Source organism: Eubalaena glacialis, chromosome 3, assembly GCF_028564815.1.
Source record: "Eubalaena glacialis isolate mEubGla1 chromosome 3, mEubGla1.1.hap2.+ XY, whole genome shotgun sequence".
In the NCBI taxonomy this organism is placed as follows: Eukaryota; Metazoa; Chordata; class Mammalia; order Artiodactyla; family Balaenidae; genus Eubalaena; species Eubalaena glacialis.
The window spans coordinates 28,630,400-28,656,341 of record NC_083718.1 but is presented as its reverse complement, the minus strand read 5'-3'; the positions used below and the strand labels follow the sequence as shown (position 1 = coordinate 28,656,341).

At 34.7% G+C, this 25,942-nt stretch overlaps 1 protein-coding gene across 1 annotated transcript in view; it reads right to left on the bottom strand.

The window, feature by feature from the left end:
- Positions 1 to 25,942, bottom strand: part of AKT3 (AKT serine/threonine kinase 3) — a 332,652-nt gene that overhangs the window by 217,262 nt on the left and 89,448 nt on the right. Inside the window, exon 3 of the mRNA XM_061187389.1 lies at positions 20,153 to 20,278. Within this exon, the coding sequence (XP_061043372.1) occupies positions 20,153 to 20,278 (126 nt within the window). The remainder of the gene's footprint in view (positions 1 to 20,152; positions 20,279 to 25,942) is intronic.

Here is a 25,942-nt window from a genome sequence, read left to right as displayed (position 1 = left end):
TCCCTCTAGGCCCACTTTCTACAGAGTTTTTATCATAAATGGGTGTTGAATCTTGTCAAAAGCTTTTTCTGCATCTATTGAGATGATCATATGGTTTTTATTCTTCAATTTGTTGATGTGGTGTATCATACTAACTGATTTGAGGACACTGAAAAATCCTTGCATCCCTTGGATAAATCCCACTTGATCATGGTATATAATCCTTTTAATGTTTTGTCAGATTTGGATTGCTAGTATTTTTGTTGAGGACTTTTGCATCTATGTTCATCAGTGATATTGGGCTGTAATTGTGTGTGTGTGTGTGTGTGGTCTCTTTGGTTTTGATATCAGGATGATGAGTTAGAATGAGTTTGGGAGTGTTCCGTCCTCTGCAACTTTTTGGAATAGTTTCAGAAGGATACGTGTTAACTCTTCTCTAAATGTCTGATAGAATTTGCCTGTGAAGGCATCTAGTCCTGGACTTTTGCTTGTTGGGAGTTTTTAAAACAGTTTCAATTTCAGTACTTGTGATTGGTCTGGTCATATTTTCTGTTTCTTCCTGGTTCAGTCTTAGGAGACTGTACCTTGCTAATAATTTGTCCATTTCTTCTAGGTTATCCATTTCTTTGGCATATAGTTGCTTCTAGTAGTCTCTTAAGATCCTTTGTATTTCTTTGGTGTCCATTGTAACTTCTCCTTTTCCATTTCTAACTTTATTGATTTGAGCCCTCTCCCTTTTTTTCTTGATGAGTCTAGCTAAAGGTTTATTAATTTTGTTCACCTTTTCAAAGAACCAGCTTTTAGTTACACTGATCTATTATTGTCTTTGTATCTATTTCATTTATTTCTGCTCTGATCTTTATGATTTCTTTCCTTCTACTAGCTTTGGGTTTTGTTTGTTATTCTTTCTCTAGTTGCTTTAGGCATAAGGCTAGGTTGCTTATTAGAGATTTTTCTTGTTTCCTGAGGTAAGAGTGTATTGCTATAAACTTCCCTCTTAGAACTGCTTTTACTGTGTCCCATAGGTTTTGGATCATCATGCTTTTGTTTTCATTTGTCCCTAGGTATTTTTTGATTTTCTATTTGATTTCTTCAGTGATCTATTGGTTGTTTAGTAGGATATTGTTTAGCCTCCATGTGTTTGTTTGTTTTACACATTTTTTTTCTTGTAGTTGATTTCTAATCTCATACCATTGTTGTCAGAAGAGATGCTTGATATAATTTCAATTTTCTTGAATTTTCCAAGGCTCACTTTGTGCCCCAGCATGTGAATAATCCTGGAGAATGTTCCATGTGCACTTGAGAAGAATGTGTAATCTGCTGCTTTCGGATAGAATGCTCTATAAATATCAGTTAAGTCCATCTGGTCTAATGTGTCATTTAAGGCCTGTGTTTCCTTATTGATTTTCTGTCTGGATGATCTGTCCACTGATGAAAGTGGGGTATTAAAGCCCACCACTATTATTGTGTTACTGTCAATTTCTCCTTTTATGGCTGTATTTGCCTTATAAATTGAGGTGCTCCTGTGTTGGGTGCATATATATTATCAATTGCTATATCTTCTTCTTGGATTGATCCCTTCATCACTAGGTAGTGTCCTTCCTGTCTCTTGTCTTTAAAGTCTATTTTGTCTGATATGAGTATTGCTACTCCAGCTTTTTTTTGATTTCCATTTGCATGGAATATCTTTTTCCATCCTGTCACTTTCAGTTTGTATGTGTTCCTAGATCTGAAGTGGGTCTCTTGTAGATAGCATACATATAGGTCTTGCTTTTGTATCCATTCGGCCAGTCTATGTCTTTTGGTTGGAGCATTTAATCCGTTTACGTTTAAGGTAATTATCAACATGTATGTTCTTAATGCCATTTCGTTAACTGTTTGGGGTTTGTTTTTGTAGGTCTTCTTTCTTCCCTTACTCTTTTGTTCTCTTCCCTTGTGAGTTGATGACTAATTTTAGTGTTGTGTTTGGATTCCTTTTTCTTTTTTGTGTGTGTATCTATTGTAGATTTTTGATTTGTGGTTATCATGAGGTTTTGATATAACATTCTATATATAAACACGATTGTTTTAAGTTGCTGGTCTTTCAATTTCAAATGCATTTCCAATCTCCTGCATTTGTGCTCTCTTCTCGCAATTCCTGGTTTTGATATCATATTTGTGTGTGGATAATTTCCTACCTTTACTGTGTGTTTGCGTTTACCAAAGAGCTTTTCCATATGGAATTTTTTCGTCTCTAGTTTTGACCTTTTCTTTTCTGCCTAGAGAAGTTTCTTTAGCATTTGTTGCAAAGCTGGTCTGGTGGTGCTGAATTATCTTAGCTTTTGCTTGTCTGTAAAGCTTTTGATTTCTCTGTCGAATCTGAATGAGAGCCTTGCCGGGTAGAGTATCCTTGGTTGTAGGTTCTTCCCTTTCATCACTTTAAACATATCATGCCACTGCCTTCTGACCTGCAGAGTTTCTGCTGAGAAATCAGCTGATAACCTTATGGGAGTTCCCTTGTATGTTATTTGTTGCTCCTCCCTTGTTGCTTTTAATATTTTTTCTTTGTATTTAATTTTTGTCAATTTGATTACTATGTGTCTTGGCGTGTTCCTCCTTGGGTTTATCCTGCCTGGGACTCTCTACACTTCCTGGACTTGGGTGACTGTTTCCTTTCCCATGTTTGGGAAGTTTTCAGCTATTATCTCTTCCAGTATTTTCTCAGGTCCTTTCTCTCTCTCTTCTCCTTCTGGGACCCCTATAATGCAAATGTTCGTGCATTTGACATTGTCCCAGCGGTCTCAGGCTGTCTTCATTTCTTTTCACTCTTTTTTCTTTATTCTGTTCTACAACAGTGATTTCCACCATTCTGTCTTCCAGCTCACTTATTCTGCTACTGTTTCTTTCTAGTGTATTTTTTATTTCAGATATTGTATTGTTCATCTGTTTGTTCCTTAGTTCATCTAGGTTTTTGTATCTTCTCAAGCCATGCCTCCATTCTTTTTTTGAGATCTTGGATGATCTTTACTACCATTATTCTGAATTCTTTTATGGGTAGATGATATTTTTCAATAAAGTTTTTGTTACACCAGTATTTAAATTAAATAGATACACTAGCTACACTCACCTGACCAAGTTAAACTATAAGCTGAATTTCAAACATCCTATTTACTTTTAGACCACTCTGAACCACAGATGACCAGTTTCATTCAAAGATGTAATTACTCTGTAAACCTGAAAGCCAAATAAATAGAGGAAGTGCAAGATGCTAAATCAAAAAAATACATACCAAAAAAGTTTTTAGACATCACCTGTTCAGATTTTATTTAAAAGATTAGGTTTTATTTCAAATGCTTTAACCCTTTAAGTGCTAACTATATTCTTTTAAAAATAGTTCCACTGGGCTTCCCTGGTGGCGCAGTGGTTGAGAATCTGCCTGTCAATGCAGGGGACACGGGTACGAACCCTGGTCTGGGAAGATCCCACATGCCGCGGAGCAACAAAGCCCGTGAGCCACAACTACTGAGCCTGTGCGTCTGGAGCCTGTGCTCCACAACAAGAGAGGCCGCGATAGTGAGAAGCCCACGCACCGCGATGAAGAGTGGCCCCCGCTTGCCACAACTAGAGAAAGCCCTCGCACAGAAATGAAGACCCAACACAGCCATAAAAAATAAATAAATTAATTAATTAATTAAAAAAAAATAGTTCCACTAACATCCAATGTGAAAAACAAATGTATAATAATAGATTCTATTTATAATTAAATCACAAAATTAAATAATGCTCTGAGTTATAATGACCATAAAGAGAGTTTATTTTTAAGGCCCCAGATATAATATTACAGATATTCTTTAAAAGAGGGAAAAAACATTTCTCTCTTTTACTTAAAGGTTTTATTATCCAGGGAGCAAAAAAGCATAGCACCCAATTAAGACTCAACACGTCAACCTTAAAGAGATTTATTCATTCCACTGAGAGGATAATAGCTTAGGTGTGGCAGGTACCCTGGTAGCAAGATCAGTAGAGGATATGTGTCCTGAGATCACTATGTGCCAGGCACTGCACTGATTACAGGTTTCTAAATGTTAATTTCATGTGAAGGCCAAACCTAAGAGCTGTTATTATCCTCCACATTATAAATGAGAGAATTGAGACTGAAACTAGCTAAATAACTTGCTCACAAACACACAGCTTGTAAGTAACTGTATAAGGATTTACCCAAGGTCTGTCTGAATCCACATTCCATGCTCATCTGGAAAGAATACACTGTTAGGAAAACTGCCTTTAAAAAAAAATCAGTAATCATCTGCAGATGAAAGGCCTATCTGTTCCCTCCTCTGTGCCTTCCCCATACCTTCCTGTGCTTGACTGTTCTCCCTTCTGTGACATCTTTTCTTCTACAAAGAAATCCAGGATAACTTTCATCTGATAACAATGTTTGAAGAGGGAGGTGGGCCCCAATGTGTTTGCTCCTGGCTCTGAACACACCATAGGGATGGTTAGTGATGAGGATTACCCTTCGTAGGATACTGATCCTGCCACTTTTTGTTTCTCCAAGGAGGCATGTAAGGGAAAGGTGGATTCAAATGAGGAGCAGAAGAGAAAGAACGCAGCAAGGAGGGCAGCAGAGCCTCCGGATGTTTTCACTGCTGGATCTCACAAACTGCAATACCAGTAAAGCTAGCGGTAATAAAAATTTTCAATTACTAATGATAGAAAAGTGATTCCCAAACTTGTATTGGTCCAGCTGCATGTTTCTAGTGTTTGGGTCTGAATCATTTACCTATTACCCAGAGTCAACATATCCTTCTCCATATAAGGAAACAGAAGAGAAAAAAAAAGTTATTTTATAAAATACAAAATTCTATACAAGAGGGGAGTAAGACTGGGTCACTAACATTATTTCCACTCTAGAAGATGTTTTCACTTTATGATACATATTTCAAATTCTGACATTTTAATTATCATAAACCTTACTTCTTTGGTTTTAACATGGATACTACTTGTGGATTTAAACTGTACTTGAAATCACAACATGTTAACGTGAACTTCTCCTAATATGTTTTTCTTTAATGAATATGGTCACCACAGATACCACCATTTACCAAAAGTACATTTAGAACCAACACTTTCCCCATCAACATATCTCTATCTTGTTGGTCCACCATATCCTGCTTCTAATTAATCAAACAAATACTTCAAGAGTCTTCTAGAACAACTGTTCTCTGCATACCCTTCACATACTTGAAATTTCAGGTAAAAATACACTGTGGTCACTGTGGGACAATGTTTAAGATAATGAAAATGACATGAGGCATTTCCTAACATAGTTGTAAGAGTCATGCAAACATCTAATATACCATTAGGCAAGCTATTTTTTGGTTCTGCTTTTTGTTTGTTTGTTTTGCAATACAATAGCCATTAGAGTTCAGTAAGCTATTTTCTCTACTTACCTGTATGTCTGAAAATTTTTACAATAAGAAGTCAAAAATAGAAACTCCTTCCAAAATACTCTTAGATTCTTTCCTCAAAGTATATACCAAAAATGTCCAAGGAAATTATTTTTTGAAAATAAAATGTGTATTTGAATACCTAAAATAAAGACCCTTCTAGTGAATTAAACTCATTGAACACAAGTTAAACTTCAGAATATTTCATTGGGCATTGAAGTTTAAAGGTATCACTACTAGAATAATCAATTTATTTTGTATCAACTCTAATTTACAACTTAAATACCTCAAGCTTCCATGTAACAATGTGACAATTTCTACTCATCTTCATAGTTGCTTATCAATGCATACCAGGGTGAACAAACAATAAATATACACATAGAGCAAGATGCACATGTATTGAATGCTGCTTTCCTTCCCTTTAAAAGACAATATTTACAAGAGTGGCCTTTGTTACATATTCCTTAACCATTTAGCTAAGTTGTGGTTTCTACCGGTCTCCTGAAATCTTCTTCTCATCAAATACATTTTCCTTTTTCTCATTTTCATTTCTTTGCTGCATCTGATGCTCCTGGCTCCCTACCTGTGAGTCACTCTCCCAGGCCCCCATGACACACACTTGCCTGATTTTACCTGCAACTCTCTGACCATTCATTAATCTTCTTTTTTAAGGATCCTTCCTTAGAACTGAGCTGCTCCCTTATGCTGAGAACTTTGTGTTATGCTTTTCTTTTGTGATAATTTTATCCTTAGTAAATTTAGACATTCATTAAACAAATATTTATTGTGTGCTCACAGCATGCCTGACAACAAGCCAGGCACTGGAAATACAGCAGTGAAGAAAACCAAGTCCCTATTTTTCATAAAGTTTATATTTTACTGAGGAGATAAGTGGTCAAGCAATAAACAAGTAAAACAATTAATTTATAACATAATAGATGATAATAAGTACTATGAAGAAAAATTACGCAGGGCATCAAGTTAAAATGACAGGGAGGGTGGTACTATTTTAGAAAGACTAGTTAGAAAGGGTATTCCTTGATGAAATGGGCAACCAATGCAGACATCTGTGGGAAGAGTGATTTGGGTTGAAGGAACAGTAAGAGTAAAGACCCACAGTTGGAGAGAACCCACAGACATGTCTGAGAAATGGCAAGTCCAGTGTGACTGGAGTAAAGTAAGTTCTGGGTGTGGTAGGAGATGAGATCAAAAAGACCTTCAATGACCTGGTAAGGACTTTGGATGTCATTCTGCAGAGTCTCTCTCATGGCTCTGCCGCAATTATCACCTGACATTTGATGACTCTTAAACCTGCCCCTCTAGTGCCAGCCTTTCCATCGAGCTCCATTTCCATATGGCAAAACTGGCATCTCTCTTTTGAGGACCTATTATTTCCTCATTCTCAACATATCTAAAAGGGTATTTTTTTTAATCTTCCAAACTGAAAATTACAACAACACAATGTTTCCATTCATTTTATTTCTGTATCATCTTCCTAATCATGCAAGAAACACATCCTCAGTCATCTTGGATTCTCCTTCAACCCAGCCTGCAACATTCACTGTAACAGTTCTTTTGTAACAAACCATCCCTTCTTTTCACTGCTAACACCCAACCGGAGAATTTATTACCAAAATCTGGATCCCTGAAATGGCCTCCCGGATGGTCTCCCTTTCTCCAGCCTTCTCTCCCTGTCCAAGTTGTCCTACATACTATTAGCCTGATTAGTCTTACTCAAACTCATTTAAAAAGTTTCAACCACAGCCATAAACAGGTCTCTGTGTCTTTGTAACAGTACGAAAATACTTAATTTATAATTTAGTTTGATACACTGCAAGACAAATGAACAGCATACATTGGGATAATCAGCTCATTCATCCCTAGCAGAATAGAAAAAGTATCTCATCTTTGCCAACTTAGGTCAATAGGGAAACTATGCTTTCCATTATATATTTCTCAAAATTCATTCTTTTTCAATAATTAACTACTAAGTCTTTATTTTAGCATATTATTAGCAGCTTAACCACAACATTAAGATATTACATGCATTATTTCTCACTTAATTCTCCCAATAAAGTTCTAAAGTATTTTCATCATTTCCATTTCACAAATAGAAAAAAGAAAATGAAAGCTGTCTGATTTTTAAGTCACTTGTTCAAAATCATCAAGTCATTAAGGTTGTAAAGCTGAGTCTCTGGTCCAGGTTTTCTAGCTCTAAATTCTTGGATCTTCTTAGTATGTCACATATTGTTTTAGGAATGTTAGCTGCTTATAAGAGAGGAAGTAAAGTTTTATTTATTTATAACAAGCTTTATTTATATACTTCACTTTCAAGTGTTCTGCAATACTAAAGTGATAGAAACAGGTGACATGCAGAGTAATGAAACAGTTTTCCCCCAAAGAAAATTGACCAAAGTTAACATTGGAAAAATGTCTTTCTGTCAATATTAGATTATTGATACAAAGCTGAGAGCACATTTGAAATATTTACTGACCAAAATGTTAAACACCTAACATGAATTAACATGTAACTAGAGTTATCGGAATCGGAACTTCTTCAGGTTTGTCAATCTAAGCCAACCTTGTTGATTCCTTAGTCATGTAAAATAATCTAGCTATAAGAATAGAGAGCCATTAGCAGAAAAACAGTAGAAATGTAAGTTCCTAAAGGCACAGAAATCCCAAAGAATTTAGGAGGTAACAGTAGATCTGTAAATAATACAGTTTAACAAAAATATTTTAACAAAATGTCCTATTTCCATAGGACGATTGTAAAGCTCAAAGGAAACAATGCATATGGAATAATGCTATAAAGAATTATATTTTAATTACTTTATAAGAATATGCTATAGAGACAGAAACTTTATCAGTGTGCTTTTGGAAGCAATAACTGTTGCTGGTTGGATGATTCAATTAGCATGAACTATTCTGGCATGTTTCAAAAGCACTGCCATTTTAAAACATTAAAAATGTCTAAAAATGCAACCATAGTAATAGTGCACGGGTTGGGGGTGAGGGAGAAAGACAATGACAAATTGGTCCAAAAGGACACTGAGACTTCATAGTTGGAAGACCATTGTGCTGACAATTAGTAACAGGAAGCAGAGCACAAAACAAATGAATGAAAAAAGCTGAACTTGCAATGAAAGACCTTATTATAGTGCAGAAACATTATTGTAATAAAGGGGCAATGTACTCTCCTCCATAAAACTTTCAAACAGGCACCCTTGCCTCTTTTTTCATGCTCTGCATTTCATTTTTTCATTAGCATCTGCTTGATTATGTATTATTTCCAACCCCAAAGAATGCCTCTCTATCCTTCCTAAATTCCAAGGCTTAAAGGTCCTTCCCCTCACTGTGGCCTTGAGCCTCATTTAACTTTATTCAAAATATAACAAATGCTTTAAAATAGCATAAAGATATAGGGGAAAAAACAGAAAGGCAGCGATTTAGTATATAACTGCAGCAGGATAAAAAACGTGTCCCTCAAATCTAGTTTGTTAAAAATGCAATGATAATATAATTTGTACTAATATCCAGATGATTCTGTCTCTAAAAATTAGTGTTTCTCCTATGACTTCTTTGATATAATTGGAAGAAGAAGGCTGAAATCTTCACCTACTAAATTCTCTGCATTAAGCTTCAGTTTCCTTAAATGGAAATATCCAAAAGCTCTGAAATATATTTTCATATACTAGTTGAGAATGACAAGATTTGATCCATGATGCTAACATATAATCTAGTCTAGGGGCATGGAAAGCCCACACCTTCCGAACTGCCTATGCTAGAAAACCTCTTACCTGAAAACCCTACAGCAGCCAGAGATGTTTTAGTTAAGCAGTGGTGTGAAAAAAGCACTGGCCTTGACACCTGAAAGCTGTGGGTTTAGCTTTCAGTTCCAAAGTTTATTAGATGCATGACCACTGGCAAATTCTATGAGCCCAGTTTCCCTAGCTATAAAATAGAGATATTATGTATCCTGAAAAAATGTCAGCAGGACTAGTAATATACATATAAAGTGCATAGCAAACAGGTGTTCAACAAGTGGTTATTATTATTATTATTACTTCTCAATAGACTGAATGTTCCAAGAAATTATTATCTGCTGCTGATAGGCAAATCATTGACTTCTAGAAGAAAAGACTTCAGAGATTCTTCATTCCAACTCCTTCTCATCACAGATGATAAAACAGCAGGGTGGTGAAGTGACTGGCCCAATATTACATAATAAATTTCTATCAAATAATCAACCACCTGGCTACCACCTCCATGCTTGTCCCTGTGCTGTAGTATAAATAAATTTCACAGTTAAATAAAATATACCTCTTGAGAACAATGAGAGTCTGCTATTAACCTACTGTTAATAATACTTGACATCTCACGAAGTTTTTGTGGTACTGAATATACATTACTTGAATAATGTCGTCATCTCTGAACCCCATTTATGATTAAATGCATTCAAGCCGGGTGTTAGTCCAGAATCCAAATCATAGTTAATTGTCCCATGTACTTGCTTTGAGACTCTAGGAAAGTTTCTTAATCTCTCTAGGTCTCAGTTTCACTATTTAGTTTGGTTTTTTTAAGGTAATATTTATTTCATGTTTTTCTTGTCATGTTCCTGTAAATAAGGCACCTCATACATTATAGGCGATTAAAAAATGTTAGTTCTCTTCCTTTACTTCCTTAAGTCTCTGTTAATTTCATATGTATTAATTATAAGTAAGATGGGATTAAAGCAGCAAATATAATGGGCATATAATCATTTTTTAATTTACAATTTTGGGATTTTTTTTTTGGCTGCAACAGGCAGCCTGCAGGATCTTTGTTCCTCGACCAGAGCAGTAAAAGGGCGGAGTCCTAACCACTGGACCACCAGGGAATTCCCTAATTTACAATTTTAAAAAGTAATTACACATAAAGCTCTACTTTTTAGAAAAAAAAAATTTAAGTTAAAAAACAAATATTACACAAATAAGGCAGCTAGGTTTTATTTACATTTAACTCAACCAAAAATAATCTATAGAAGTAATCAGGTGATAAATGAGCATACTCAGAAATGTGTGTAAAAAGAATTATTTTTACTCTTCAGATATGGAAGGGTATCATAGAGGAAAATTCTAGGATCAGTAATAAGATAAAACAACAGTACAAGGATCCTTAGCACCAAAGGCTAGTTGAGTGTTATACACTCAGTAAAATTTTATTTGAAAAACTGAAGTATATTGACCTATTAATAATTAATTTAATATTAAAAAATTATACGAAAATCCACCACAGCTGCTTATTACACACAGGCCGCAGGTGGTGATCCTCCCACCCCACACCCACTAATCACTCCGCATTCACACCACCTCAGCTCTCTTACACAAAGTAAGTTGGATTTTAAAAAAATAAACAGATAGATGATGCGCCCCTTTCCAAGCTAAAAGCTACAGTTCAAAATATTTTTAGCTAAAAAAAAAAGTATTGCCTTTAAGATGATATTTTAAAATAGAATATTTATTTGCATCAGTAAAATTATTTTATACTCTACGAGAAGAGAAGATGAATAGCAATGTTACTACAGAAACTGCATGTAAAACGCCAAGTAAGCAAATAGGGGACCGAATGCCTAACTCTGACACTAAGAAAACAAAGTATCTGGTATGATTATGGCATTCTGCTAAATATTTCAAGTGCCATATTTATTCCTATCATTTATCCTTCTTTCTCCTTTGATATTTTTCACTCTATACAGGGATAAAGAAATAACATACCATCTGGAGATTTCATTCATATCTGAGGATTTCATACCCATTTAAATTAACAATAAGAGATTCAGCCGAAGTTTCTTAGAAATAATTTTTTCAAATTATTGCTATTCCTGTTACCTGGAATATATGTCATCTTTTGAAATCTTACTATTTCTCCAAACAATCTCAATTTTCAATGAGGCTTTTCTTGATGATCTAGTCCTTAATGATACCTCCCTTTCCTAAACTCTTACTGAATATATTAATTATAAACTTACTTCAGAACTGAACCATCAAAATACCAATCACAAAATACTAACTGCAAGGGTTTGTGGCATATTTTTGCTACTAGATTATAAATTCTTCAAATTCAAGAGCTATATCATATGTCTGTGGATTAATGAAATGAACGCAGGCTTTAAGGTTAGCATTCTGTTAGACACAGGTTGAAATTCTGGCTCTGCCATTTGCCAGATAAGTGACCTAAAGCAAGTCACATAATCTCTCTCAGTCTCTTTAAAATGGAGAACATAATACTTACCTCAGAATGTTGTTGTGAAGATTAAATGAGATAACATATGTGAAAGGGCCTGGCACATAGTAACGCTCAAAGAAAGGTTGGTTTCCTTCCTTATTTCCTTCTTTTTTCCCTCAGTACCTGGTACAATGTTGAGAACACAATAAACCCTCAATAAAAACTTTCTAAATATTCATTTGAACTTAGATTTCCTAAAAATATGTTTAATTATTAATTGTGATAACTCCTATGTTTCCAAATTGTGTTACTTTAAATCATATGCACATAAGGTAGGAAATTTCAAAACAGAACAAAGCGTGTGAGGTTGTTACTTAGGATGATGAGAAAAGGAAGTAAAGAAAGGTAAAAGTATTTAAAAACAATTTAATTTAAAAGTATTTAAGAAGAATTCAGTGAAAATTATTACATGTATGGTGTTCTTTACATAAGTATCTTTGGATAAGTGAGAGTTGATTGCTGACCTTAGGGGAAGTTGAATGAGAGAGGGAGGGAGGGAGGGAGGGAGGAAGGGAGCAAGTCAGAGAGAGAAGGAAGAAGAGGAGAAAGGGAGGAAGGGAAAAAGAAAGGGATGAAGGAAGGGAGGAAGGAAGGTTGGTTCTGCTGGGATCTCTTTTATGTCCTCACATTAACGTAAGCTATTAACATTGATCACTCCTTGCCTGCTTTCCCCTAAAAACAATCCCCATTGCAAACTCCGTCTTACAAAAATGCAATTATCTAATGGGAGAACCAAATTAATTTAAAAATTTTCCGCAGTGGATGGTAACCAAAGGATCCTCTTAGAACAGTCAGAAAGATATTTGAGGATGTTATTACTTTTATTAAAAAACAAAAAACTTCTGACTAAAACTTCTAATTAAAGAATTTGGTCTTCACCCAGTTCCTCTGAGGTCAATCCAAATGGTGCTGCCCTTTCAGCTGCAGTGATGTCTTCTTCGTTTTCCAGAAAGGCCATGGGCATGGTTTAGGGGTCTAGCTCATGTTGTTTAGTTATAAGAAAGACTAGCCTCTACAGACAAAAGTCTTCGGCATTAAATAAAACTGAAAAATTTCCCCAAACCAAACAAGAGCTGCTGGTCTCAACTTCAACCTCGTTGTAGACAGGTTCTACTTAAAACTTGTAATGGTCTTTAAAGAAAACCCAATAGATTAGTTTCCACCCTACTCCAATGTAACTTAGCTGGAGAGGGGAAAATGGCTGCCATTTAACTCAATTAAGAAAATATTACTGAGCATATTCTATCTCATGTTATTACTTTTATTTGTATAGCATTTATAATTTACAAAGTGTTTTCACTTATATCATCTCATTTAACCCTCACCATAATCCTGAGAAGTAGATAACCTCATGTTTAAAGATGAGAAAAACGAAGATCAGAAAAGTTATGCCATTTGCCCAAGGTCACATAGCTAGTAAAGTAGCAGAACCAAGACTCAGACTTAGGTCTACTGACTCCAAGTCAAGTGACCTTCCAATATACCAGATCTTATAATAAATGTTATAGGAAATTTTTTAAATGAGTATACACAGTGATTGTGCTCTGGAAGTTTATCATTTCCCTTGATTCTACGTAAGATCCCATAGTAAGTTATATGCTGATGAATGGGGCTGAGGAGGTAAAGACTACAACTAAATAGATTAGCTCTAGAGTAAATCAGAAGAGAGGGGTGAGAGATCATCTTTTCCCTGTATTAGGGGAAATACAGGCTCTAACCAAAATCTGATCAGGTCACCTGCAGTACTATAATAAAGGAAGTATTAAAATCGTGAGATTATCTAATAGGAAACTCAAATGATACACACATAAATTTACGTTTATAAAGGACACGTAACTGATGAAATCTTTCAGAGATACAGAGGGTTGTTCTCACATGTAGGAGGAGCTGGATTTGAAACTCTAAATCCATTAAAATGGGATTACACATTTTCTTTTGTGCACATTCGTTGTACAATGTAGAAAAAAGGAGGAAAGAGTAAAAATTCTGTGGAAAATTTTTTTCTTATCAGATTGAAGTGTGACTTGAATGAGAAGAAGAAAATATGTGACTAAATATGGCATTATACTCTTTAAAATTTTCTAAAAACTATCTCCTTTTAAAGTGATTTTTAAAAAACGTTCTCCCTACTCCCAATTCTAAACTTGGTTTATGGGTTAAATTTTGCAAATATATAAATATAGTACCACCCATAAAAATGAAGGATAGGAAGAAATTTTGATTAAATTTATAGTAATTCACTTAATTTTTAAGTAAGGCATTCCTTACAGTGAGATAGATGCACCTAGTACCAGATATAACTGTCTGTTTTCCTAAAAATCTGAACCCAATTAGAGGGAAAAAAGGACCAAATCTTCAAATGATCAAGTACATAAAATGGTCTAAAAATCACTCAAAACAAAAGCAGGGTTAGAATTCCACATGCAATTGAACCTAATAAAATCTAGCAATTTAGGTCCCAAAAATGCATGGAACATTGAGGAGTACTAGAAGAAAAAAGGAATACTTGAATATATACAATATAAACATAAATATGAAAAAAATTCATCTTCCTCTTGTGAAAATGGAGAAAATTTAAGATTCTTCTGAGCAAGATGATATTTGCAAGGGAAGATTTTTTTTTTGAAGATGAATCTATCCTATGCATTGCTTCCAAATACTCCAGAGAGGAGAATACTTGAAGGCAAGAGATCTATTGAGAGACTATCAAAATAATCAAGGGGGGGAACTGATGAAGAACTGAACTAGGATGATAGCAATGAGACTGGAAAATAGGGAAAATAAGACAATCCCTAGCTGACTGATTGACTCATGATAGGAAGAGAAAGAAAACTATTGGTCTATGGATGAATGCCTTCTACTGTACACTATAACCATACAGGTTCTTTTTTAATCAAACAGTGATTGGACACCTAATGCTCAAAAGCCACCAATGGTTTTCAAAGGGTTTCCATTAAAAACATCAAACTGGTATTCAAGATCTTTCACAACCTGATTACAATTTATCTAATCGTAACGTTTTTTTCCTCCAACAAAAACTCTCTATCCATCTAGCATATTGCCTATACTATTCACAAACAGGCTACTCCTTAATTCCAGACTTCGTATTTGCTTATGTTGTTAACCTCACTGAGAAAGTCTTCCTTCTTCCAAAAACCTAAATATCACCTGTCCTTCTGGGCTCATGTTAACCTTATCTCATGCGTAAATTCTTATCTAGTCATCTTACCTTACCTTTACCTACTCTCTCAACTTCTACAGCATTTATTTTCTATAAAATTCATCTCATTTTTCCTCCCATTGCTATATGCTCTATTCAAATGTGTTCCAGAGTCAATGATAAATTCCTACAAACAAAAATTGTATTTTATACTCCTTTTAGAATCTAGTATGGTTCTAATAATCAATAAGCCCTTTAAAAGTAAGCTATTCTGATCTCTCATAATCCTTGTATACATTTATATAGCATAGGGTTATTTTAGATTTACAGGATTGCTTTTCTAGATTGCAGACTTTTCTATTACATGTTGTGTAAGACTAAGAATCAAGTCATACGCTATTTCTCTATCCCCGTGAACAACCACAATGAAAGCATTAGTAGGAATCAATTGATTTTTCTACACTCTTAAAATCTCTGAGTCTAATATTTATTCAGAGGTAAAAATGGTTTTTGGTAGGTTAAAGTCCCATAATTCCCTTACTTTCTTTCAAAGAGAAGAAGAAAAACAGATTAGTGAGTAAACATGTCATTTCACTTTTAAAACTGGCCTACGAAATGCAAACTGACCAATTTTTTTTTTAAAAGAGATAGAAGAAGATAGAAGAAAGGTTTCAGAGAGGAAAGGGATATTGTCAGAGTGGGCCAGTTTCTGCAACATGGAATAAGGGAGAATTCTAGTAGGTGCTCCTGGGGACACAGGCTGGCACTTCTCCCTTCCCACCACTGTGAGGAGGAAGCATTAGATCAAAAGTAGGATGAGCCTCAAGACCTGGGCAAATGTTCAAGTTCTCCATTGGGCAATTGTTTCCACTTCTGAGTTGGGCTAATAACTGTCAAAATGTCAGACCATGACTACTAACTGGGTAGACAAGCTATTGTGCTCAATGTACCTTTGAAAATAGCTTTGCAACAATGCTTGTATGTATCCTATATTATTTTTCAGTCAAAGTGTAATGCTTCCTATGCCAAGATAAATCTCAATATATAATTAGTAACTTACCTAACCATAATTCTGATTAGAGATATAATTTTCTTGAAAAAAATATTATTTTACTTACATTTCTATAGCATATTCAGAAGGCAACTGCACATATAGTTCATATTTGTTCCACCCAAAAAAGGATAAAGGTCAAATACTGTTATCCGCATTTTATAGGTGTTGGAGAGTTTACAATCCGCATGCCAAAGGATATTTAGAATTTAAGATTTGGAATCTGACCCAAAATCAGATCTCAAAGCTCTAGATAGGGAAAATGTCACAGAATAGAGGTGGGGAATTGGGGGGGGGGGGGCTAGCGCAGAGTGGGAGATAACACCTAAATGACAGCAGAGAGATTTGAGTTTTAATCTTGATACTTAACTACCACTACCTAGTAAAGCAACCTTAAAAAGATCACTGAATTTTCAAAGGCTTCTTTTTTCTCATCTAAAAAAGGAGAAATCCGGACTAGATGTTTTCAGACATTCATTCAAAAACAGTTATTAAACCCTAGTATGTAGGCACTAGGAGATATAACACTAGGCTTTTTCCCCTAAAATAACTCACAGATTAGTGGACGAGACATACACATGAACAAGACAACCAAGAAACAATGTGATAACAACAAAAGATAACAGCGTTGTAAAGAGCAGAGAGGAATAATTTAGCAAGGAATGAGGATAGGGATTTAAATCTGAATTGTCTTAAAGGACAAAAAAAAAAATTATTCCAGCAAATAGAGGACAGAAGGACATTCCAATCAGAGGGAACAGCAAAAACAAAGGCTCAGAGTAGGAAAGCAGCATAGTTTATATAGGGAATTATAAGCAGTTCAGTACTGCCAAAGTATAATTGGACAGCAGAAGAGAGATGAGGCAAGAGTTGAAAGCAGAGGCCAGATTGAGGAGACCTTTGTGTGATATAGAAGGAATCTGGACTTCATCCAGTAGGCAATGAAGATCCAGCGCAGGGCTTTCATAGGGTAGCAGCATAGTTAGGATTTAATTTTAGAAAGATCACTTTGACAGTCATGTGAAGGAAGAATATGAGTGGTAGAAACTACAGGCAGAGATCTATAGTTAAGAATCTATAGCAGAGATGATGAGGGCTTATTCTAGGGTGATTACAGAGAAGGACGTAAGTTAAAGAAATAAGCAAAACCAGCAGGACTAGAAATGAATTGGGAGTGGGGTGAAGATTTGAAGAAAAAAAAAGGCATGGAATAGACCCAGGTTTCTGCTCAAGACAGAACTGAGGTAGTGAATACAGGGGGGAAAGTTGACAAAATTATCTTCAGTTCAGCTTAGGATATGTTGACTGCAAAAGAATATCTAGGTAGAGATGTCCAGCAGTCAGTTGAATATAGTACCTTAATGCTCAGAAAAGAGGCCTGCCCTGAAGATACATAAGTGTGGGAGCAAGCTGCATACTAGGAGTAACTGAAACCTTAATGTGAATGTGACCATCCAGGGAGAGGATACATAGTGAGAACAGTCCTTGGCCAGAACCCAGTTAGATATCAAAATGCATGCAATAGGCAAAGGAAGAAAACCAGGAAAGAAAAGCATCCTAGAACACAATGGGAGAGATCATCCCAAAAAGGAAGTAGTAATCAAAAGTATAAAATATATCCCAGATATAAATCCAGGAAAAGAAAAACTGAAAAATGTCTACTAGTCTTAGCAATTAAGGGGTCACTGGAGAACTTACTAAAAGTGGTTTCAATCAAGTGAATAAGAAAGCAAGTTAGACTGCAGTGGACTGAAAAGTAGAAACTAGTATAAAGACTTATCTGTTTGGAAATTTTAAATCAGAAGAAAAGGAATTTGAAACTTCATGAAGATTGGAAAGATCAATTCCAAATCCCTTCTAGTTCTCATACTTTATTTTTTTCATAAGGATAAAAATCCTATTTTGGTAAAATTTCATTAAAACCCACAAAGATTAATTTTTGAAGTACCATTTTTAATTATCAGGAAAAATAGGGGACTCATTGTAGCTATGAATGGAATACATGTGTATATGTAACATTTCCCAACGTAGCTTCGAAATACCTTGTATTTCTAGTTTCTTTTTTCATATACTAGTATCTTTTTTCATATACTAAAGTGGGCTAGGACAAAAGGGAAACTATTAGTGGAGTAACCCTCTCTGGCTCCAACTGTTCCTTCTCTTAATATCTCATGAAAACATCCTTTGTTACCCTCTGCCTGGAATATCCTTCACCTCTATTTTAATTTGCTTAATTCCTACTCACTCTTCAAGGGCCTGCTCAAACTCCCCTCACAGAATCACAGAATGTTAGAGACAAAAGGGCCTTACAAATTCATTGAATCCAGATGTTCTCACTATGCTGATGGAGGGACTAAAGACCACAGTGTCTCAGAGAATGACCTGCCCAAGGTCATACTCATGGCTTTTGGTGGAGCTTAAATTTGAACTATTTCTTCACCCAGGGCCCATTTCACTACACATTATTTCCTCAGATAATTATTATTTATAAAACTTACAATTGCAATAAGTCAGGTGTTAAAAATAATCAATTTAAAATAGTTTATTTAGTATAAGATCCACGTTAACACCCTTCCAAAAATTAAGGAGCCGGTCTATAACTTATTAGTTTGACTCAACTATCCACAACTACTTGATTATACAAGCAAAGATTACAGATGTCGACTAATATTGATTTCATGGATAAGCTGACTGTCAGTCACTAAATAGGTTTTCTCCTCAAGAGTGCAGCATTTATTTCAGCCTCTGCCAGTGGAAGTGTCAGAGCAGATGTTGGCAGACTGTGACATACAGTATGTCTTTAAAACTTGTTGAGGTGTGAAATTTCATAAGGTCAAAGAATGCTGCATTTTGATCAGCAGATACAGGAGTTCTGTACTTTATAAATTATTTCAGACAAACCAATAATAGCATTTGCTAGTAAAATAGAAGAAACTAAGAAACCATACTGGCTTTAGGTCAGATATGATAATGTATGTTGCTTATGTTTTAAAAGCCAATTTCTATCACTTTAAAGCAAATGCTTGCACAAAAGATCTTTAGAAAGAAAATGCATTCTTAAAGTCAATACAAAATACAAGGTATTATTTCAATTGACAATAGGATTTTTAAAATAATTTTCTATTGAAAGAAAGCCATAAATTTGGTGGAGAGAAAAATTATTTTCTTAATTAATACACAAATACAACAGTATTCTCACTTTTTAAAAAATGAAGTTCCCTACGGAACAATCCACTTATATAAACAGAGAATTTTTTTTTTTTTAAGTAAGATTTCACAAACTCTTTGGTTTATTGTTTTACCTTATTGTTTAAAAAAATTGAAAGAAAGTATCCATAAAAAAGACTGGGGCTCTATATAATGATAAAATGACTTTTATAATATTTGAGGATTTTTATTACCTTGGATTTTCTGATGTTGCTATTTATTATATTTTTAATTTATTTTTTGCTTCAATTTTCCCTCACATCTTTTCTAAACGTGTCTAATAGATAACATACAACCGAAATTAAAATTAAGAATGGTGTCTAGTTAAAGATTTTATCCCAATGGTACAAACTTTATCTCTTATGCAAGTTTATTCTAAGTTAACATAACTTTTAAAATGCTTTACTCCTAAATCAACACAGAAAACTCCTTTCATTGATTAATCAGTAATTCGAACAATCTGAAAGCCTGGTCATAACAATTATAATCATCATTATCATCTTTCAGTTTATTTTGTGCTATGTTCAAGCAAATATACAATTTCTAAATAAGTTTAAATTACAAACATTTTTGTTAGATATTTGTAAGGAAGAAAAATTTACTACAAACATAAAATCTCCCCAGAAAATAATGTCTAATGTAAATCACTTGTTTCTTATCATACAATCAATCAAAATAGCTAAAATTATGATAGGAAACTTTGATTAGAGATGCACTAAGTACTGTAACATCTTACAACCAAGTTCAGTCCAGCAACCAAGTTCAAAGGTCTTTGTTTACACTTTATAGAGAAAAACTTGAGGTATGTATTTGAGGAATTGTTTTTATCACAAAGTTCTAACTATAAAAATATTAAACTATTTTGCATTATATAAGACCACATATTATCGATAATCCCTATGCTAAGGAACTGAAATTCTATCTAAGCTGAAAATTTCTCTGCTATTAAATACAAACCTAAACTTTTTCATAGGCTTTTCATATATCCCATGATATGTGACACATAAGGCCATACAAATAAATAAATACAAGGTGAATCAACAGTTATAATTAACTTACTTGCTACTGAAAAGTTGTTGAGGGGATAAGGTAAATCCACATCTTGGGGTTTCTCTTTATATCCTATGAATGAGCCATCTGTCTTCAAAAGGAAATATCTTGGCCTCCAGTTTTTTATATATTCTCCTACATGAGGAAAGCATGCATGTTAATGCTGGGGGAAAAAAGGAACAGCAGCTTTTATGTGAAAAATAAATTATGGTACAATATATGTCCTACAACACTGGCCTCCAAAAATTTAGATAGGCAATTTTCTTTTAACTTAGTTTACAAAAGAAAATACATAAGCCTGCAATTAAGATTCAATAAAAACCCAAACATGTTTTGTTTTTAATGATTTCACACTTTGATAATTCATTTGCACCATTATTTCTTCAGAGAATCATTCAACTGAGTACACATTTTGTTCAGTTTTTCGTATCAGATGGTTGTTAGAGCATATTTTCAGCCGTTTTAAAAAGCCTTGGAAAATAAATCATACACACAGTATCAAGGAATTTCGATGAAAAAACACTTATCATAAGAGGGACATGAAATAGATGTTTCTCTTCCATGTACCACAACTAATTGTGTCATTTTTTAAAAGAAAGAGAAAAATTCTGTTCTCATTGTTAAATCCTGATCGTAACTTGTTTAAACAACATTTTATTGTTATGCATGAGAAAAAAACTGTACAAATGCTGTAAACAAGTCAAGGAAATGAAAGAACATGGGTTAATAGAGCTTAAAAACCATACACACACTCATACACACAAATGTAATAACTAAGAACACATGGTAGTTCCAAGCACATAATAGTCAACACATGTATATTTTATCAGATTTTGATATAAGCTATCAACTAGCCACCAAAATATAAATTTTTAACAACCGGATCACCATTTGCTTACTTCATACTTCTTTTAAATTTTAAGCAACAGAGGTGTTCCATGATACTCTAAGAGCTGGAAGGCTCCCTGGTCTCAATTTTCAGTTCTCTACTGGATATTTCCACCTGGCTTTTCAATCTCAAGTGCTTAATCACAGCACTATAAAAATTTGAAAGCAGTTCAGCTTTCCCTACAAATCCGTTTCTCTTGACACCAGTTATCGAAGCTCAAACCTAAAACTTGACTGTTCCCTCTCCTTATCCTATCAGTAGGTAGGTCAATACTGCCTTCACAAGTCTCTCTCATTTAGCCAACCTAAACTGCCCTAACACCTTACATCTGCCCTTCTGCTAATGCACTGTGACTGCTCTCCCATTCTACTCATCCCCCTCCTTCCATCTTATACATCTATCACCTCCAGATAATTCTAATGTCTGTATGTACTGCTTTCATTATATCATTTTGTGATCAAAAATATTCTGAATCCTTACTGTTTACTGTAAAGTGTCAGTTTCTTAGTATAAAATGTGAGCTCTTCCATAATCTCACCCCTAACATGTATTTCAGATGTGGAATCATTCCTCTGAATCAGCAATTCTCCAAATTCTTATCTCAGACCTCTTTACACCCTTAAATACTTTTAATACTTAAATACACCCAACAAATTTTTGTGTATGTAGATTACATCTATAATGTTTACTGTATTAGAAACTGAAAAGTAAATTTAAATTCTTATTACTTCCTTTAATAGTAACAATAAACTCATTACATGCAACATTAATATTTTTATGAAAACAGTTTTATTTTCTAAAACAAAAAAGTTAGTGTGAAGAGCAGAACTGCTTTACATCTTTGAAAGTCTCTTTAATCAGCCAGTCTCATACCTGCTTTAACCTGTTACGGTATGTTGTTTTGATTGAAATATAGAAAAAAAAAATCTGGCTCAAACAGATGTGTAGCTGGAAAAGGGCAGAGTATTCAGATAGTTATGGATGTCTTTCTTTGATACTACACCAGCATTTGACACAGTCATTTTCTAAAACGTTAACTGCAATGTGGAATTTGAAACCATTATCAATGAACTTTCTGTACTCTGCTATGTGAAGTCCACTGGTCTGTATTTCACACTGAATGAATCTTTTACACTCTGCATGATTTTGTAACATCACTCACTGTTCGTTTAGGAAACACTAGTCCACCAAGTCATACTGGTCTTCCAAATGTTGACACAATTCATTATACAATCACATTCATTACCACTACAAATCAAAGTAAGCAGTAGGAAGCTGTGAAGCTCATGATGGCAGATATGTTCTCCAAAATTCTACTCTTTGCTTTAAAACTCAGTTTTCACCATCGGAAGTAAACATTGTCAGTTCTTTTTCCTTAAAGTGATACACTCCAAGTGCCCAACCTAGTGCCTGCCACTTTATCGATGCTCAATAATAACTTACTAAATGAATAAATATGTATATGAATATCTTCCCCACAAGTATATAAGCACACAAGAGGAACTTAAGGGAAAGAAAAGGAAACCTGACACCCCTCCTCAGTTTAATTTACTTAAAAATATGGCCCTAATGTGAATAAACACAGGCCAAATTTATAAAACCAGAATGCTAAACCCACAGTCCCCATTAAAAAATGAAACAGTTCCTTTCTTGATTGTACTTATTGTTTTATTTTTCCATTCATATTTAAGTATTCCTATATAAAATTTAAAATATAAAATATAAAATGTTCTCTAATTAGCAATATAATATTTAGAGTTCAAATGCTATTTTAAAACAATAACAAATTTATACAGGTACAAAGTGCTATAAGTCTGATAAGCTAAATAATAATGGTTTAATAATTATACCAAAGATAAAATGAAAGTAATTCATTTTGAAAATTTTAAAGAAGAAAAAATCAGATAACACCATTTCTTCTTATACATCATTTCTTCTTATTTTTTAAGAGTACTAAATGCACTTATTTTAAACGTGTATAATTAAATGAAAGTTTTCATTTCTACGAATAATTTCCTGTCAGCCACTAAGTATTTACAAGCGCAGATAAAAGACACAAAACATCACCACAAAATTTTATCTTTTTACTAAACAAATCTTAAGAAATTTAAAGTATTTTATGTGGTTTATAGCAGGACTTCTGGTTACCAAAAAGTTCTTAAAAATAAATCTATTATGCATCCCTGACAGGTAATACATTATACCCAGACTGTGAGATAGTCATTGACCCAGAAGAAAAGCTGGAAAGTCAAAATTTCCCTTCTTTATGAGATAAAAATAAGTATTTCTCACAAAATTTTATTACTAATTTTGAATTGATTCAGTTAATCAACAACTGTACTGTCACGCTAAGCTAATAGTGGATCTCAAACTTTCAATGAAGACTCTTGAAGGTAATTTTTATTTTCTTGTCATTTTTCATCTATAATATGAATGGACTTTCTGAGAAAGTGCTTGGAGTGCATTCATGTATTTACTAATTTATTCTAGGTGCTAGGAACACAGTTGCAGACCCCTCCAAAAAATGGTCTGTAACTCAGAAAGCTTATATTCCAGTATTACACAAGATTTCAGGTGCCCCCTAAAATTTGCAGAAGGGTTCTGAGTATTCCTGAAAGTGGATCCTTTTTTATAGGTTCCTATAAACATTCTTAACTAAAGCTCATATAATAGCATGATGTGTTGGCCTAATTAAATATTCATTTTCTAGTTCCAAAAGTGGAACCGAGGCTCAAAGAAATGGGCCTTACAAGGACACAAACTCATAAGGTATTAATAAAAGAAAAAAGTGAGCTTAATGCCACCTTCTAGACCCAGTACAGAAGAAGGATAATATTCCTAGCTTAAAAGAATAAAAAAAGTTATAGCTTTTCACAACACCTTGGCAAGAGACTGTGTAAACTGATGGCAAAGTAGAATTGTTCCTGCAGCCTTGGGGTTCCCAAGAAAACCGGATCTTGTCCAGCTGGTCATGGAACACTTTCTTAATTCACTCAGCTGAGGCAGTGAGAGTTCAAATAAGGCACATCTTCTCAGGCTGCTCTAAAAATATAGCCAAAAAGTCCTGGCTTTTACAGGGGCTAAGTGCCTAGAATAAAGTTACCCTCTCTGCCACAGATCCTTTTAGATAGACGGCTAGAAGTCAACCACATTTTATTTTTTAAGCATAGCATTTACACCTAAGTTTATACCTGCTGCATTAAAACCAAGTTGCATCATATTTTTATATTTATAGCCCATAGACTTCAACTAATTTAAGAGACAGCCTGGTTATAATGGGGAGAAAGTCTTGTGAAATAAAGCAGCAGCATTTATGGGGTACCAAGTCCTCTGAAGAGACTGTTCCATGGATACCCATCAATATACATTCGAAATTTGTATGCACTGTCAGCAAGCACCACGGTTACACCTGGACAAGATTTCCATCACAACTTTCTATCTACCTTAATGGGTGCTTCCAATTCTTTCGTACTCCTTGGCTGGAGGCTTTATATATTTTGAAGTATGCTATTACGAACATCACAACACATAATTTCTAACAAAGTTTCTGATATTTTGGCTTCTGTAGTAGACTGAATGGTGAACCCAAAATGTATGTATACACCCTAATCCCTGGAAACTGGGAATGACACCTTACATGGCAAAAGGATTTTGAGAAGAGGAGCTTCTCAAAAGAGAAGCTTATCCTGGATTATCTGGGTGAGCCCTAAATCCAATTACAAATATCTATAAAAGTGAAGCAGAAGAAGATTTGACACATAGAGAAAAGGAAGAGGCAATGTGACCATGGAGACAGATATTGGAATGATGCACCACAAGCAAAGGACTATCTGAAGACACCAGAAGCTGTAAGAGGCAAGGATTCTCCTCTGAAGTCTCCACAGGGAGCCTTACACCTGGATTCTAACTTACACCTGCTGCTTACACCTGCTGATACCTTGATTCTAACTTCTGGCCTCCAGAACTGTGAGAGAATAAATGTCTGTTGTTTTAAGCCACCCAATTTTCCGTAATTTGTTACAGCAGCCCTAGAAAACTAATGCAGCGTCTCAACACTATAACCAAAGGCTTGTTTACAGAAACCAAACAAACAAACAAACAAAACCCTACTGATTAAGTTCTTGGCATGAGTGGTATAGAGACTCATAGTTAATACCTTATGCATACAGAGGGAAAAATCCACATCACTTCTATAAATAGCAGAGAATCCAATTTATGAAATGCGGGGTTGGAAGAAGCTGTTTACTGGAGTTCACAGTTTTACTTAGTTATGAGGACTTCAGATTCTGGACTTTTGCCAGCTTTCTTACCTTACTTAATAATTTACTTCTTGTAATTTCTCAAAGCAAACTGAAATTATGGTTTCTGTTATAGATACAGGTGATATAGCTTTTAAAATTACCAATGGCCACTCATACTTGCTGTAACAGAGGCTTCAAAAGCTAATCACTTGCTAAGGAAGAGGCTGAAGGCATTCTCACATGCATGTCAGGAAAGAGGCATTATTGTTTTGACTCATCATAAAGCTGAAACTTAGCTTTCCTGAAAATATTGAGTTTTTTATATTGTATTTTCTTGTTTAATCACAGTCCAAGTTTTTTTCTTGCCTGCACCACGCGGCACATGGGATCTTAGTTCCTCGACCAGGGATCGAACCCGCATCCCCTGTGTTGGAAGTGCAGAGTCTTAACCCCTGGACCGCCAGGGAAGTCCCACAATCCAAGTTTTTAAGATGTAATATTATTTGTCTTTGTCATCTCTGAGGGATAATAGCTTGAGTTTGAATTCTGACTCTTCCATTTATCAGCTGCAGGAAATTAACCTCTCTACACCTTAGTTTCCTCACCTGAAAAATGAGAATCATAACAGTACCTACCTGAAGGGTTTGGAAGGACATAAAAAGGACTTAG